At 42.1% G+C, this 16,955-nt stretch overlaps 1 protein-coding gene across 4 annotated transcripts in view; it reads right to left on the bottom strand.

Moving 5' to 3' along the window:
* The window catches only part of PIP4K2A (phosphatidylinositol-5-phosphate 4-kinase type 2 alpha), a 179,662-nt gene that overhangs the window by 44,162 nt on the left and 118,545 nt on the right, over positions 1-16,955 (bottom strand). For 3 of the 4 annotated variants that reach the window (XM_025397160.1, XM_025397159.1, XM_025397162.1), the window contains exon 4: positions 9,395-9,547. The exons of the other annotated variant lie outside the window; for it this stretch is intronic. In XM_025397160.1, coding sequence (XP_025252945.1) covers positions 9,395-9,547 — 153 coding nt within the window. The remainder of the gene's footprint in view (positions 1-9,394; positions 9,548-16,955) is intronic. 4 annotated transcript variants of the gene reach the window in all.

The following is a 16,955-nucleotide window of genomic DNA, read 5'->3' as shown; positions in this document are numbered from 1 at the left end:
AAAAAAAAAAAAAACTACTTATAAATGATGTCATCAACAAAGGTCAAGTTTCTCCCTTCCTAATTCTCCCTCAGAACTTTTTCCTGTACTACTGTGGGCTTGTTAGAAATGTAATGCAATGATAAATTAGAGTCGTGGAATTAGGCTTTCAAAAACATAAAATGTTAACAGCCACCAGACCTAGGTTTCCTTTGCTCTTAGGCACTCACCGAGAATAACAAGGGTTATGAAGCCCCGATCTGTTGCTCTTCTCATGGAGAATGAAATGCCATTAAGAGATTCACAGCTGACTGAAGGTTGCAGCAGAGAGGGTTCTAAGTGATGTACTGCAACAGATAAATATTTATAACTCCGCATGATAGTGTGAACCTGGGCTCTGGCTTTCGGGAATTGCTGTTATTATCGTGTTTCACTCATTTTTTTAAAAAAGCTTGAAGTGACAATTTAATATAGCATCAAATTAGTACTTCAATGTAAAGTCTTGTTTCATTTAATGTTTTTGAAAGGTTAAATTATCTGTAATCCTTATTGTACCACGGGCTATGTTTATAGATTATTCCTACAACATACTTCACATGAAAGAAAAGGAAAGGGAAAGGAAGGGAAGGAAAATGATGGGAAGGGAAGAAAAGAAAGAAGTCCAGGCAGCCTGAAATTATGGATTGCTCTGGTGTACAATGGCCAAATAAGTAAACAAATGACACAACTTTCTTTGAGTGGATGTCTTGGTATATTCAGGGATAATGGTCTGTAAGCGTCAGTTAATATAATTTATTTTGATTTCAAATCGTCTTGAAGTAAAAAAAAAAAAAAAAACAAAAAACAAAATAACCAAGGACTACATTTAAGCAAATGTAACAAATAATATAACAAATAAAACTGTACTGCTTTTCTTAATTAAGCTTGATAAAAATCAAGCTTAAAAGGAACAAGCATTCTTCTGTAGTATTTACACAAATTCTTCGTACTGAGATATGCAGAAATGCCTAAGTGCACACATGGATGTGCCTAATTCAATTAGTGACACACCATAATAAAGACCCATAAATAACATCATCATTAAAAATGAAATAACTTTGTAAAAAATACAATAAAGTGCATTATTATATGTACATATGCCATTTGTTACAAAAAGCACAGAATGGCTGCTCCACACATGACCGCTGGCAGGGAGCTCTGACAAGCCCAAGGCCTCCTGGACAGCCCCATCCCAGACAGGAAGCTTAGCTGGTATCAAACGCAGGAAGGTTCCAGAATGGCCCCTGTACCCCACACACAATTGGGAGCTGGGGCCTGAGTGGCCTATGCCTGGGGCTGGGGGTACTGAGCATTTGAGCAGGTGCACCCGAGAGCAGGTGTGTCCAGGGAGCATGTGAGGAGCTGGGATCCAAGCCAAAGTGTTGGAGGTGCCAGACAGAGCCTGTCAGGAGCACATGGGTGCAGGGACACTGAGGACACCAGCATGGTGGGGGAGTGGGCCCAGGGGCTCCCACTCCTAGCAAAACCCTTGAAGGGTGCAGACAGAGTCCAGGGCTGGGAATCCCCACCCTCCTCTTTTGCAGAAACAAAACTCTCTGAAAAAGAGCCTCCCTAAATTAGGGGCAGAGGCCTTCCCAAGCATTGCAGAGGTGAAGATGAAGCTATGAGTTCAGCAAGACTCTCGGACACTAAAAAAGCAAGTGTAGCCACAGAGATGGGATGCCCGGATTCCCTCCAGGGAAGGCCGTGCTGCCCAGCTGAAGGTGTGCGGTCCGCAGAAGGCCTGCAAGGGCGGCTCCTTCTAGGTCTGCCTTCCGAGGGCAGCCTGTCATTTTGGCCCAACATAGGAGCCTCTAGTGCCCCACGAGGTTAGCCGAGGCTTGACAGGGCCAGCAAGGCAGTCTGACTTCTCCCTCTGCCCAATCTCACTTCTTTCCTCTTCCCTACATAAGTTTTGATCCTGATCAACATCTTGACCCCAAACTGTGTCAGCATCTGGTTGGGCAAGTCACTGTGTGTGAGAGTTGGCAGACTGAGACAAATTCAGGCCCCCAGGAATTACAGAGGTGGGGACTCTCAGGAGTAAGTTTTGAACAGTTATGCGCAAAACATCTAAAGAAACAAAGGATGCAATTTCACAGATGAGCATAAAACAATAAACTATCAGGAATGAACTGTCAGATTTTGAAAAATCTTCTGGAAAACTTCTAGAATAAAAAAGATAATTGTTGAAATTTAAAAAAAAAAAAGGATTAGAACAGTTGAAGAGAGACTTAGGACTGGATGATATACTTTGAAGAATTTACCCAGAATTGGGCAGAGATGTTTGGAGATGGAAAATGGGAAAGAAAAGTTAAAGATGGGGAAGCCAGAATGAGCACATTAAAGATATACTTGTTGGAGAAACAGAAGGAGAGAGGTGAGGCTGAAAGAGAAAAGGACCGCGGAACTTCCAGGCCCTGGGGAAGAAGTGCCGCAGGAAAAGCTTGCTGGGGAGTGAGCTGGGCAGCTCCCTGTGAAACTAGGAGCAAATGGCTGAGGACGCTGGGAACAGAGGGCTACAAACGCCCCTGTCAGCAAGCTTCGGGGCACTCGTTGGGCCACAGGAACTCCCAAGATGACAAATACTTTCACCCGTTTCTAAAACAGAAGCAAGACGTGTCCGCAGCTTCCAATGGCAGCAGAGGGTCTATTGGGAGCTTGTGTTTAGTCTCATAATCTGATACTTACACAGCACTGAGAATATCCAAGTAGATATTGGATATCCAAGGAGGCCCCTCCAGACCCATCCAGTCAGAGCCCTGATGAAAGTCTAAGAAGCACTAATGCAATGTAGAACCTTTTCTCTTTTGGTGCTACAACCCTCTCCACTCTTTTTTGCTTTTAGCTTTTATGGTCCCTATTTTCTCAGTTTTGTTCTACTGAAGCCTCATCCTTTGAATAGTAACACCAACGTCCCTGACCTTCGGGAAAGGATAAGCAGATGTACTATCAGGAGATTTCAAGGAAGTCACATGCTCACCCTCAAATCCTTGAAATTTGAGGTGCTAATTAGCTTATTTAACAGGGAATTCAGATTTGGAGGCAAACCTTCTGGATTCAACTAAAGGTATTAATTGTTTCCCCAAATAAAAGGATAAGAAAGGAATTTAAGTCATTTTTAACAATTTCACCCATTTATCGATTCAGTCACTTTGAAATAAAAAAGTAAATTAAAATGCTACATTTCAAAAGCTATTAAAACACTCAATAATAATTTCATAAGGTATTTCTTGATCACCTACATTGCAACTTCCCTTGGGTTACACTGTAAGTTCTATACAACTTCTGGGAGGTATGTTACCGACAATGCCTCTCAATTTTTTTTTTTTTTTTTTTTTGAGACAGAATCTCACCCAGGCCGGAATGCAGTGATGCCACCTTGGCTCACTGCAACCTCTGCCTCCCAAGTTCAAGGGATTCTCATGCCTCAGCCTCCTGAGCAGCTGGGACTAGAGGCATACACCACCAACCCCAGCTAATTTTTTGTAGTTTTAGTAGAGACCGGATTTCAGTGTGTTGGTTAGGCTGGTCTTGAACTTCTGGCCTCAAGTGATCTATCCACCTCAGCCTCCCAAAGCACTGGGGTTACAGGCATGAGCCACTGTGTCCAGTCAATACTTTGAAATTTTAATTCAAGTTGAAGCTACATGATACCAAAGCTCCCAATGAATTCAGATCAGTGGGGGGGGAAAGTCAGTCAATTTAAGAAAAAAAGATATTCAAGTGGGTTCTTTGCCTTTTTTTTTTCCTTTTTGAATGCTCTAACATTGTTTAGCTAATCAGCTGATAACCATCATTTATAGGACCTGAGTTTCTTATAGCCTAACAGAAATGTGAAAAGGATATTTACAGCGAAACATTACTTTCCCAACTACAAGTAAGAGAAAAGAAAATGAAGTAAATGAAATTTATCAAAGTTTGCTGTGCTTAATGTGAATTCTCCATTGGTCTGAGAGATGATGCTTTCCTTTCTTTGCACAGAGTGAAAATTACGGTACAATTTGGGCAGGAAATGAAGAATAGAGCAAGATACTGGAACTTGGGGGAAAAATCTAACTCCTTACGGCTGAAATCTTCATAATTCTGCATCAGTGCCATAGCCTACCAGAAACCAGGCCCCCTAGTGGATTAAAACTGTTAAGGACTGAATGCCACATTAGAATGATTTCAACACGGAGGTGTAGGAAATTAAATACAAGAACGGTATTTAATTAAAAATCTTATTCAGTCACTCATTTAGTACTTCTTTTTCTTTCTTTCTTTTTTTTTTTTGAAACGGAGTCTCACTCTGTTGCCCAGGCTGGAGTGTACTGGCGCAATCTTAGCTCACTGCAACCTCCACCTCCTGAGTTCAAGTGATTCTCATGCCTCAGCCTCCCGAGTAGCTAGGACAACAGGCACGCGCCACCACACCTGGCTAATGTTTTTGTATTTTTAGTAGAGATGAGGTTTTACCATGTTGGTCAGGCTGGTCTTGAACTCCTGACCTCAGGTGATTCACCCACCTCGGCCTCCCAAAGTGCTGGGATTACAGATGTGAGCCACCATGCCCGGCCCGTTTAGCACTTCTTATACACCAGACACTGCTCTGAGCATGTTATAAATATGAATTCACCTAATTAGCACAACACCCAAATGAAGGGGGTACTATTATCCAAATATTATAGACCAAGAGGTATCAAGAGTGTAGGTAACTTGCCCAAGGTCATGCCATTGGCCAGGGGCATCGCTGGGACCGGAAGGTGGCTGGCTGGCTCCAAGTCTTTGCTCTTGAACCACCTGCCATACCAGACAGCTGGGAAGGTCAGTGTGTCAGAAAATTAATCCCAGGTTGAATTTACTCAAACATTCAAATAACTAGCAATGTTCTACTTCACCAGAGGCTGGCCTTGGGGCAATTTTAACCCTCCAGAATATAATTGCAACTGTGGCTGCCTTTCATTAAAACAAAATACAACAAAGGAAAAGGAAAAAAAAGGGCTGTTGGGTAACCAAAGTTGTCAGAAAGTCCACACAATTCACTCCACGGGAGAAACCCTCTATGAGAGCCTCTCAGCAACTGATATGCAACTGAACAATCTGCATTCCTTGTCTAGATTTGGAAGGTTCAGAAGCCCAGAGAATTCCAAGGTAAGAGCAACAACAAGCAAGAAGAAACAGAAGAACTGACGATCACTACTGAAGCAGGAGACAGAAAGTTTCTTAGATACAAACCCTAAAAGTACTCTAGGTCCACATAAAGTAGGAATGAAGGCCTGACATATACCTCAAATACCTCTGAGCATCTCAAACCACAGGGAGAGAAATGCAAAGCTTGACAGGCCTCTCTGGGTTTACCAGTGAGAGGCCTGTGCCCGGTCACATGGACTCACGCGAGGGTACGCCAGGCTGAGCCCACACCCAGTAATATTCATCAAAATCTTGTTTGGAAGTGGCATACAAGAACAGCCTGAAAAACATTCAAATAGAAGCCAGACTGGGAGAGGGCTAGGCAGCCGGTGTGCATTGTGGCCTTTCTCTGTAGAACAGCATTTACTAAATGTAAACTACACGTTGGTGTGGCCTCTGCTAACTGCTGCGGGTGTGATGTTTGACTCGGCAGACCGGATCTTCCTTCATGAACACCTGCCAACCTAAGAAGGGTCCCAGCCCTGCCCTCAGTGAGCCTAGCAGGGGTCACCCCAAATAGATCAGTATCAAATAAACTGTGTGAATGATGAACCTTTTATGAGGTTTCTGTGGCATTCTCTGATTACGGAATTAACACTGTTACTCTTCACTGCTGCTGTAGTTTTAAAAACCTCTTCTATGTGAGATTTTGCTGAGATGTATACAAGTGGCATGTTCATCTTCAATGGTCAACATTTGTGCCACCCACACATTTCCTTGTCCTTAATTTGTTTTTGTTTAAATGTAATTTAAAAGTGGACAAATTAGCAAAACCAGAAACAAAAACAAATGGTGCTGCAACCGTGGCTATATTTACACATGGCCTATATTGATAATTAGCAGCCTATATGGACCTTTTTTTTTTTTTTTTTTAAGTTCTCTGACATTCTTGTATGTTTCTCAGCCTGTGGCAAGGATGTTGTTTTATCAGGTCAGGTGTCTTGTGTCTGCTCTGTGGGGAACTCCTTAGAGTCAACCCTGCTGGATCTTAGTACCAAGACCACTTACATTTCTCCCTGGCAACAGACTCAAAGTGTCAAGCATGCTGGTCATCTTGGCATGAATGTCTACACTCATTCCAGGCTCCATTTTGTGCCTTTATCTTTCTGCCTCCTCCTTTTCTTTTTTTCATTTATTCTAGCCTGTATTTCCAACTTCTTTGAAGGCCACCTTAAATCCTTTCTAGAATAAGGTCAAGAGTGAATACATGAATAAATGAATGAATGAATGAATGAAATGCAGGTGCAGAAGCTGAGTTCAGAGATCACCCAAGAGGCAGTTCCTAACAGGTGAGGATCTACGTCTCCTGACTTCAACTTAGTGCCTTCTAAATAATTTACATTAATAATGTGATTCTCAATCATTAAGACCCTACAAATTATATTTAAAATATTCTGTTTATAAAAACAAAAAATATATAGATGTTGGATAAAGGAGACTTTTCTGAATAAAGAACACACCAAGAAGATAACAATTTTGTAGCAGTGGAACAAAAGGAAGTCTTTACACTGTTAAAGCCCCTGGGAGGTGTCAATAGACTTATTTTGATCCCACACTTATTTTAACACTGGGGATGTGTCAAATCCCTATGTTAGGTTACAATAACTACCCCAGAGAAAACATTACAAATTGTGATTTTTGTAAAGTCAAAGGATGCTAAACTCACAGTTGTCATCAAGAAGTTGATACTTCAATTGTATGTCACATTTTATTAGCATGGTATCCTAGCTATCTATCAGAACAATATGTTCTCATCAGTCATGAGATATCACTTTGCTTTGAATGTTCTGAGACAACTGAAAGAAAGTATAAAAAGAATGCATAAGTACAACATCAATTTCCAGAGGAGAAAAAATGAAAAAGTAGACTGTTTAAAAGGTGAAGAGTTAAAAGCTGCAACCTGTAATTCAATTCATTTAGATAACAGAGCCTCAATGTCTTCCCCCTCACAGGTACCGTCCTGACACTTTAAAATTTCCTTTAGAATAAGAGGCAGTAACATAAGCAGTGTAGAACAAATTTCAAAAGGAATAGATATTATAAAAGATTTATTAGATATGAAATGAATTTAGAGACTGACTGATTTTAGAAGACAAACTAGAGGCAGTACCACATTTCGAAAACAGAATATAGCTCAAAGACCTTTATAGACTTCACTGCAAGCAAAATGTAATTGATCATACTTGCAAAGATTGGAAGAATAAGCAACTGCCAAGAAAGAATCCATGATATTAGAGCATCATGCATGACCCCAAAGTAATGCTTTGGAAGGGATGTTTAAACAGACATCTAGGAACTCACAAGTCCAGGCCAGTGCTGCCTTCAAAACAGATGCTTAGTGTGATTGCTTACACTTGAGAATCGTTTTATTAATATAGTCAGGGCCTGTGGCACTTTATTTTGAATACCCTTTGTGACAGCCAATTTTTACCTTTGGGGGATTGGGAGCTGTTTAAATTAAAAACACAGTGTGACTCTGCTATGAATGGAAAGTTTGTGACCCCCCAAATGCTCATGGTGAAACCCTAATCCCCAAGTGATGGTATTAGGAGGTGGGGCCTTTGAGAGGTAATTAGGTCATGAGGTTAGAGCCCTCATTATGGGATCAGTGCCCTTATTAGAAGTGACAGAAGAGGGCTTTTGATCCTGTCCCCATCACCCTACTCCCGCCAACGCAGGTGACGATACAGTGAGAAGCTGGCTGTCGGCAAACGAGGAAGAACCTGACCATACTGGCACCCTGATCTCAGACTTTAATCTCCATAACTGTAAGAAATAAATTTCTGTCATTTAAGCCACCCAGTCTATGCTTTTTTATGACAGCTCAAGCTGACTAAGATCCTAAAAGCATCAACGTGTGTATGTGTTTTAAACACCAGTTCTGAAGATGATTCCTGGGATGTTGCAACAGCAGACATGTTCATATCATATGACTACAATTTCTCAAAGTGACTTAGTTGTTATGTCATTTTTATACCATAGATGTTATCTTGATAATATTGATGCTATGGCCACCACCATACATTGAGTATCTAGTGTGTGACAGACACTGTGCTAAGTACATGACATGCATTTTCCTATTTAATCTTTAGAATCCATATTAGGTGTTATTATTATCCTGACTATATAAACAAAGACACTGTGGCTTCAAAATCCAGGCAGGGTGTGGAGACTCACACCTGTAACCTTCGCACTTTGGGAGGCCAAGATGGGAGAAATGCTTGAGCCCAAGAGTTCAAGACCAGCCTGGGCAACATAGCAAAACTCCACCTCTATAAAAACACAATTTTAAAAAATTAGCCAGGCATGGTGGTGCATACCTGTGGTCCCAGCTACTTGGGAGGCCGGGGTGGGAGGATTGCTTGAGCCCAGGAGGTTGAGGCTGCAGTGAGCTGTGATCACGCCACTGCACTTCAACCTGGCAGCAGAGCAAGACCCTGTCTCTAAAAAAACAACCAAGTCCAGAAGTCACATGGTTAGTAAGTGACAAGGCTGGGATTTGAGCCAAGGATTGTCCAACGCTGGACTTCACGCTCTTACACTCCATGGTGAAGGAGGCCTCTTACAGTGCGGGCTGGGCCTTGGGAACATGTGCTGTACCAGGGAAGCTTGTGCTGGAATTTACTCCATGAGAGACAGATTGCTGCTTCCAAGGATGGTCGATTTTACCTCCAGTGATTACAATGGAATTATGCTCGGGGATGAAAAGCGGGCAAGAAGCAGACCAACACTCACCTTCTAAAATCAGAGAGCTTGCTACGTAGCAGATTGGAATGGGGTGGGCCCTGCTGGGGCCAGGACAGAAGAACCACTGACAGCAAAATGGGATTTGGAGGTGTAAATGGATACAAACTCAGAGGTCAACACCCAATCTCTGGCACAGGCAAGAACTTCTGCCAAGTTGCCAAAGCTTAAGCTGAAAGATTTCAAAATCAGAGCAGTGATAACTGAATCTATTATACAAGAGTATTTAGGTTAAAAGTGTTATATAAATAATGAATGACCTTTATAGCATAAGCATGCCTAAACACTAACTGCCAGGAATCTGGCCACTGTAATTTTAGAACCCCGGGTTAGAGGAGATTTTTATGTGAAATGTGTTCTTCTTGTTCTCTAACTATATATTTAAATCTTTGGCCTTGGTGAGAAATCGCTATGCATATTAACCTTCTTGGAGTTTCAAGTAAGTATCAAGAAAAATTACCTGGTGGTATTTCTTCAGGATGTTGTGCATTTCGGCCACGTCTTCACTGGTAATGGTCTTGATGATGTATCTTTTGTCGTAGGAAGTGTGAAAACGAGCTCCACTGCGGGCCTGGGAGTCGTTGGGGAGGGGTGCACTCCTGGTCAGGGAATTCTTCCCGGGTGGGGTAAGAGGGGAAGGAAGGGGGGAAGATAACTAGTTAAAGGTGTGGCTTTCTTATTCCCAGAGAATTTGTCATCATTGGAAGTTTTCAAAAACATCTGTGTCTGGGATAAATTGATAAGTAGGATGACATTTTTACATGCATCATAACTCACACTGCAAGCCTTTCAGATGAAATGAAAACAGCTTGAATTGTACTATGATTCTAATATCCTTAAAGCAGACTAATGTCTACAATGATAATCAAAGTAACTTTAATCACTTAGTTCTTTTCAGAGTTGGACAAGATCTCAAAGTTTTCTTCTGAATAAAATTAGGTTCCAGTCATAAAAGAAAATTTTACAATCACTGAGCATTTCCTTACATGACAGGTATCATGCCAAGCATTTTGCACAGATTATTTCCCCCAATTCTGATAACATTCCCATGCAATTGTTACGATTGCTATCATCATTATTTTACAGACGAGGAGATGGGGATGAGAGAGGCTTAGTATCTGGGCAAAGGGCACATAGCTAGCAAGGGAAGGGCTAGAATTCTGACTCCAGTGTGGCTGGCTCAGAACCCAAACTCTCAACTAGTAAACTACTCAACTAGTAAAGTACTTAACTTGCAGACTATGCTAACTGTGTGCCCCAGGAGGAGAGGGCAGGAGCCTGGGAGAGTGTCTTCTAAAACAGCTCCTCCTTAGGCAATTTGAATTCGGTCCATCCTCCACTCCCTACCGCCATTTTTGATAACTACTGATATCCTGGAGGGTGGACACGGAGGGGCTCTGAGTAGGGGCTCTTCTGACATCATTCACTCCAAGATCTGGTTCATGCTAGTGACACTGGCTAGGCAGGTCTACCCTTCTCCTCCCATGTGACTTCTGGTTCAGATCTCCTCTTTCTTACATCCTCCAAGAAGCCTCCTCCTTGTCCCAATCTCCTGACAATGGCTGTCCAGGCCATGGGGTCTAGCAAACCCCACACATGGTTAGTAAGTGACAGGGCGGGGATTTGAGCCCAGGATTGTCCAACGCTGGACTTCATGCTCTTATACTCCATGGTGAAGGAGGCCTCTCCCAGTGCGGGCTGGGCCTAGGGATGGCCTGTGTGGGATTCAAAGGCAAACACGCTTTCTCCTTTCAACTTCCTCTCTAGAGTGGGCATTCAAAGGCCTCAGTGGCCAAATGCTGTCAGGTTAAGGGAACATGGATATCTTCAGAGAGGCAGGTGATAGCTAGCTCTGCCCATGGATTTGCAAAAGAAAGAGTGCCTTTCTGTCTAGTATATTCCAGTCTCTTTATCCTTTCCTTCCTTTCTAGATGAAATCAACAGGACTGAACCACTTGAGGTAGAATCAGATTGCAGCAGTGCAGGGGTTCACGCAGGCCCTACCTATGCCTGAAGAGAAAAGTGGCCCATGAGCAAATCTTCACCTTCCAGGATTCTCACCTCACCACCCTGGCATCCCCTGCAGTGGATCACACAGTCTGCAATCGCACACCTTGACCTGAAGGCAAGCAGGCGCACCTGCCAGATGCAGAGTCAAGGCCACTAAGTAACTGAATCTGCTTTCCTTAGCTTATTAGAAAACTTGAGAGAAGGAAAAAAAATCTACATAATCCCCAGTGACTTTAAATAGCAAGACTTCGCAGTGTTCAATTATTCTTAAGACAACTGAAATTTATTAGATAGCCTGAGAATGATAAAAATGAGTTTCAGGATGAAAATGGCTACATTAACAAGAGTTCCCTTCTTAATTACAGTGTTTTTTTCCTAAAACATGAACAAGATCTCCTTTATACTACTTCCCACTTAGAACAAAAAGGAAGAGAATCAAAGCAAATTTCCCCTGGTGGGGTTTTAAATGCTAGCCCCCAAAAAGCAATTCTTGCTCTTTGTTAATGGTCTTACTTTTTTCTTGCAATCACTAATTTGCAAAAGGGTATTTCTTCCAAATAAAACAAGAACTCTAGGAACTGTAAGATTGCAAATTATCTTCAGGCATAAAATCAAAGTGGGAACAATCAAGTTTATGAAAGCCAGGTGGAGTAGACCAAGTGGAACAGACCTTAAACTCTGTCAAACTGACAATACGTGTAAAACAACTTTTGGGGGGATGGGGAATAGTAAAGGAGAACTGTATTCAGCACAGGATGGAATTCCAGCAGCCTCAGTTTCATAGATCGTTTCCTTATGCACATTAGATAGGACAGTATAACATTCTCTCATGGGCCAATGGGGTGAAATAAAATTGAAAGCTGCATAGTCAGTGCATCTCAAACTCAACAAGCAACTGAATCACCCAGGGATCGTGTGAAAATGCAGATTCTGATCCAGCAGGTCAGGGGTGGGGCATTTTCAGAAGCAGATGCTGCTGCTTGAGTGGGTCTGCAGACCACACGTGAAAACCAAGGTCTATAGAACGGTGTTTATGCTGTGTTTTGCCGGCACGCAGCATGTACAGTCTAGTGTATTAAGTACATTATAATTACAGACTTAACCAGCACTCATGCCTTTCCCATTATATTCTCTACACCTCCAGTTCGATTAAAATGGGAAACTTTATAGTTCATAATAATCATCCATGGCATTTACTTTACTAATTAATTAAAGAAGGGTTTAATAACACTATGTACAAGTACCAATACAATGTATGGGATTTTTTATTTTTATTTTTTGAAGCAGGGTCTCACTGTGTTGCCCAGGCCGGAGTACAGTGGTGCGATCTTGGCTCACTGCAGCCTTGATCTCCTGGACTCAAGTGATTCTCATGCCTCTGCCTCCTGAGTAGCTGGGATTATAGGCATGTGACACCACACCCAGCTAATTTTTGTATTTTTAGTAGAGACAGGGTTTTGCCATGCTGGTGAGGGTAATCTCGAACTCCTGGCATCAAGTGATCTATCTGCCTGCCTTGGCCTCCCAAAGTGCTGGGATTACAGGGATGAGCCACCATGCTCAGCCCAATGTATGGGTTTATAAAGGGCTGGAAATGTAAAAGCAAATAATGTAGGAACTCCTTAGCTCAGATACTACTCTTCCCCAGTTTTTTGCCTTTCTTTCAGTTTCAAAGGCATTGTTATAATAACATATGCAGACATTGGATTAGGATATCAGCCATGTCTTCATCCTGGTATATAAAACCTTAAAAATTCGAATCTTGATTCTGTCTCAAATCACCATTTTAATAATCACATGAGTAGCCCCAACCCACACTATCTGAATATTTTTAAGGTTCATGAATATCAAATAACCAATGAAGTTAGGAACACTGTATCAAAACACAGAATGTACCTTTCATATCACCATGAATATAAAAATACATAAATCAAATGTATTAAAAGCCTTATCTGATAAGCAGGAAATCAAAAGAGTTAATGCAATTCTACACAAAACACCTGATCCTTGGAATGATTCTAAGGCCTGGAAAAATCCAACTCATTATTTCACATTTATTTTCACAATATTTCAGTGAGAGAGGAAAAGCCAGGTTCATTTTTCCCATCTGAAGATAAAGAAACTAGTGTACAATGGAGCCAAGCAATATGCCTAAGATTCCTATCTAAAGTTTTCTCTGAACTAACCAAAAAGGGTGATTTACAAAGACAAGACTATACTTCTGTCATTATAATCATAGACTTTTTGTAGCCTTTATAATAAAGTAAAATTGTTTATGTATTTTTACTATTATTATTTACTTTCTTGCCCTATTCCAAGGCAGATGTGTGTTTTTAAAAGCAATACAGGCAGGGCACGGTGGCTCATGCCTGTAGTCTCAGCACTTTGGGGGCCGAGGTAGGTGGATCACTTGAGACCACAAATTCAAGACCAGCCTGGGCAATATGGTGAAACCCCGTCTCCACTAAAAATACAAACATCAGCCAGGTGTGGTGGTGCATGCCTGTAATTCCAGCTACTCGAGAGGCTGAGGCATGAGAATTGTTTGAACCTGGGAGGCAGAGATTGCAGTGAGCCGAGATCATACCACTGCACTCCAACCTAAGTGGCACAGTGAGCCTCTGTCTCAAAAAAATAAAAATAAAAATAAAAAATAAAGGCAGTACCGTGTAATGGTGAGGGCACTGGTTGGGGATCTAGAACATTCATCAGTTCTTGTAGATAGCATTTAGTCTCTTTGAGCCTCAGTTTCCGGGTCTATAAAGTGATAGAGAATAAGCCCGGGGACAGAATGGGCTGAATGAGATCTCTACCTTGGAACTTTTATGACTCTAAAAATGGATTTACTCAGCCAGGTGCAGTGGCTCACACCTGTAATCCCAGCACTTTGGGAGGCCAAGGCAGGCAGATCACCTGAGGTCAGGAGTTCGAGACTCGCCTGACCAACATGGAGTTCAAGACTAGCCTGACCAACATGGCGAAACCCTGTCTCTACTAAAAATACAAAATTATCCAGGTATGGTGGCGCATGCCTATAATCCCAGCTACTCGGGAGGCTGAGGCAGGAGAATCACTTGAACCTGGGAGGCAGAGGCTGCGGTGAGCCGAGATTGTGCCATTGCACTCCAGCCTAGGCAACAAGAGCAAAACTCCGTCTCAAAAACAAAAAAAAAAAAACAAAAAAGGTTTACACGAAGACATGACTCGCTCTAGGTCTAGGAACTGCTGTAAAACATGGGCCTCAGAAGGTGACTCAGGACACCTGTCCCAAGAAAGAGTCCGATCAGAGGACAGTACAACCATCACCTCGGCAGGGGCCTAATGATGGTTTAGGACACTCAGGCCGAGAAGAAGGAGAAGATGTAGTGAAAATAACACTTCACAGATTCCAGATGTATTCAGGACAACATCAGCCAGAACGAGCACATGAGCTCAGCGAAGGAGGCCTTATATCTTCAACACAGTCACTGTGCTGCCTCGAACACTGTATCTACCGACACTGAGTAAGAAACTCCTCAGTGTGCTTTGTTTTGTCGCAACCAAAAAAGGAATCACAGCATGATGTTGGATGCTTGGACAAGCTGGGAGGCCCTTGATGGAAACAGAGCTTGGGAGCGACCTTCAGGTGCCTTCAAGGGGTCCCTCCATGTTTAAATAAATCTCAAAGAGCATTAGAGTTGGAAGCAACCTTGAAGATGACTCCAAACCACTCAATATACAGATAAAACAGACCCAGAGAGCAGAAATGACTTGCCCAACTCAGTTCTCCAACATCAGGTGGGCTGGTGAGCACGGAGGGCTGCAGGGGCCCCACCCAGAGCCTCCATCTCCCCCTGCCATGCTGTTTCTTCGCCTGGGCTCTAGAGTATGGTGGGCATTATGAAGGGACAGTCGATTTTTCCATAGTGACAAACACCTTCTAATGCCAGTTTAGAGTGTGAGCCAGCTGGCACAAAACCAAACCTGTCTTTAGGTTTTCGGTTTTGCCAAGTAAAGTGTGTAGAAAATATCATCAATAACAGCCACAGTGCTAATGCAGTCCAGAGTCTGTTATTTACACTTTTATTAACAAGTGTACAAAGCTATCTGGACTCATTCTAGGACTGTTCATTACTTTACATTAACTGAGTAGGAAGAGTAGGAGCTGTCTTCTCTCCAGGCAGGAGCTGAGACAGATGAGTCTGTGGAATAAGCATTTGGGACAGGCGGACTGTGCTGCTGAGCCCTGGACCCAGAGTCAGGCACTCACACAGTGTAACACAGGGCTGAAGGAGGACCGGCACTTAGCATTTCTTATGAGTCCTGTTGACTGTGGTGACGATGTCAACCCTAAGAATTCTTCACATTTCTGACCATGTGGCACACTGCATCATATCTATTTAAATTAGTTTATGTGGTCTGAGAATTGTTGGAGGTTCTTGTTTTCCTCCTGTCACTGGTTTCTGCCTTTATAAGAAATGTCCCATCCACTTTTTCTGCTTAAAACTGCATGGATTTTCTTCACAAACAATGTCAAAGCTGAAAGGAGCAATCTTTTATACTGGGAGTGCTGAATTCTGGGTTACTTTATACTCTATATGCACTCTGAATATTACTAAGCTGGGGGGATTAAAAAAAAAGAGAACAGGAAAAAAAGAAATTAAGATGAAATATACAAGTTAAGACCAGCTCTACATGGGAAAAAGAAGGCCTAACAGAAGGCACCATTTAGAAAAATTATTTGTCCTCTCAATCACCTAATTTAAAAGGACAAATCTGAGATGAAGCTGATCCTATCTAAGGCCTTAAAAACACCCTTTAGAGGGTTGGTTTAGTCCTCTTCATCTCCAGAGTAAAATATTCACTTTCTGGAACATTTACCCTTATCTACCTGTCTTCATGAGAAAGCAGCCAGATAAAATTACCCAATGAAATCCACCCAGGTTTTGGAGAGATCTCCTCTCATTAAAAAACAAATTCCTTGTCATGGACACACTTGGAGAGTTATATGGTCTGCAATTTATTTAAATTCAAAACCGGGGGCTGGGCGCAGTGGCTTATGCCTGTAATCCTAGCACTTTGGGAGACCGAGGTGGGAGGATCACTTGAGGCCAGGAGTTTGGGACCAGCCTGGGCAACATAGTAAGACTCTGTGTCTACATAGTATTAAAAAATTAGCTGGATATGGTGGTGTGTGCCTGTTGTTCTAGCTACAAGGAAGACTGAGGTTGGAGGATCACTTGAGCTGAGGAGTTCAAGGCTGCAGTGAGCCATGACTGCACCACTGCACTCCAGCCTAGTTGATAGAGACTCTGTTAAAAAATAAAAACAAACAGACAACATTGGGGATTCTGCACCTATCAGTCACTAACAAAAGTGACAATAAGTTATTTCCTAAAGGCTTCAATAATAACTTACATGTTAAAAGGAGAATTTAAAATTTCACAAGAAAGTTTCAGATTGAAAATTCCCAGCCCACAAGGTCTTCCTTCTATTGCTGGCCCCTGCTCACTTCCCTGTGACCTCTCAAACCAGAGGTGGGCAAAGGACATAGATGACGGCAAAACAGAATGGACCCAGGAAGCAGCCTCAGAGTGTTAGGGTGATCCATCTCAACAGCAATGGGCTGAAGTCAGGGCTTTGAGTCCTCCCTCCAACTCACCCTTCCCACATCCCTTACTCTGTTATCTGATTATCTGCAAAGAAAGACAGCTGGACTTAATGGTCTCTAAGCTTCCTGCTCATTCTTCTAATTATTATTCTGCTGTCAGTTTGTAGAGACTTAGGAAATGGACGATGATTTACTATTAGTTTATGGGAAAAAATCTAATAAACATGCACAAACTGCAAAAATTCACTTTCTTCATTGGTTATTCCTTTTCTTCTATACATTTGATAGTTTCATATTATAAATTATGAAATGATTTAAAGTCACCTGTTCTAAATAAAAATACTGATACCATAACCCATCCCAAAAGAAGAACAGCCAAAATCAACTTTGGGAAAACCTGTCTCTTATTGAATAAATTAAA

Source organism: Theropithecus gelada, chromosome 9, assembly GCF_003255815.1.
Source record: "Theropithecus gelada isolate Dixy chromosome 9, Tgel_1.0, whole genome shotgun sequence".
NCBI classification, from domain to species: domain Eukaryota; kingdom Metazoa; phylum Chordata; class Mammalia; order Primates; family Cercopithecidae; genus Theropithecus; species Theropithecus gelada.
The sequence above is the reverse complement of the archived record's forward strand: the minus strand, read 5'-3'. Positions and strand labels throughout refer to the sequence as shown.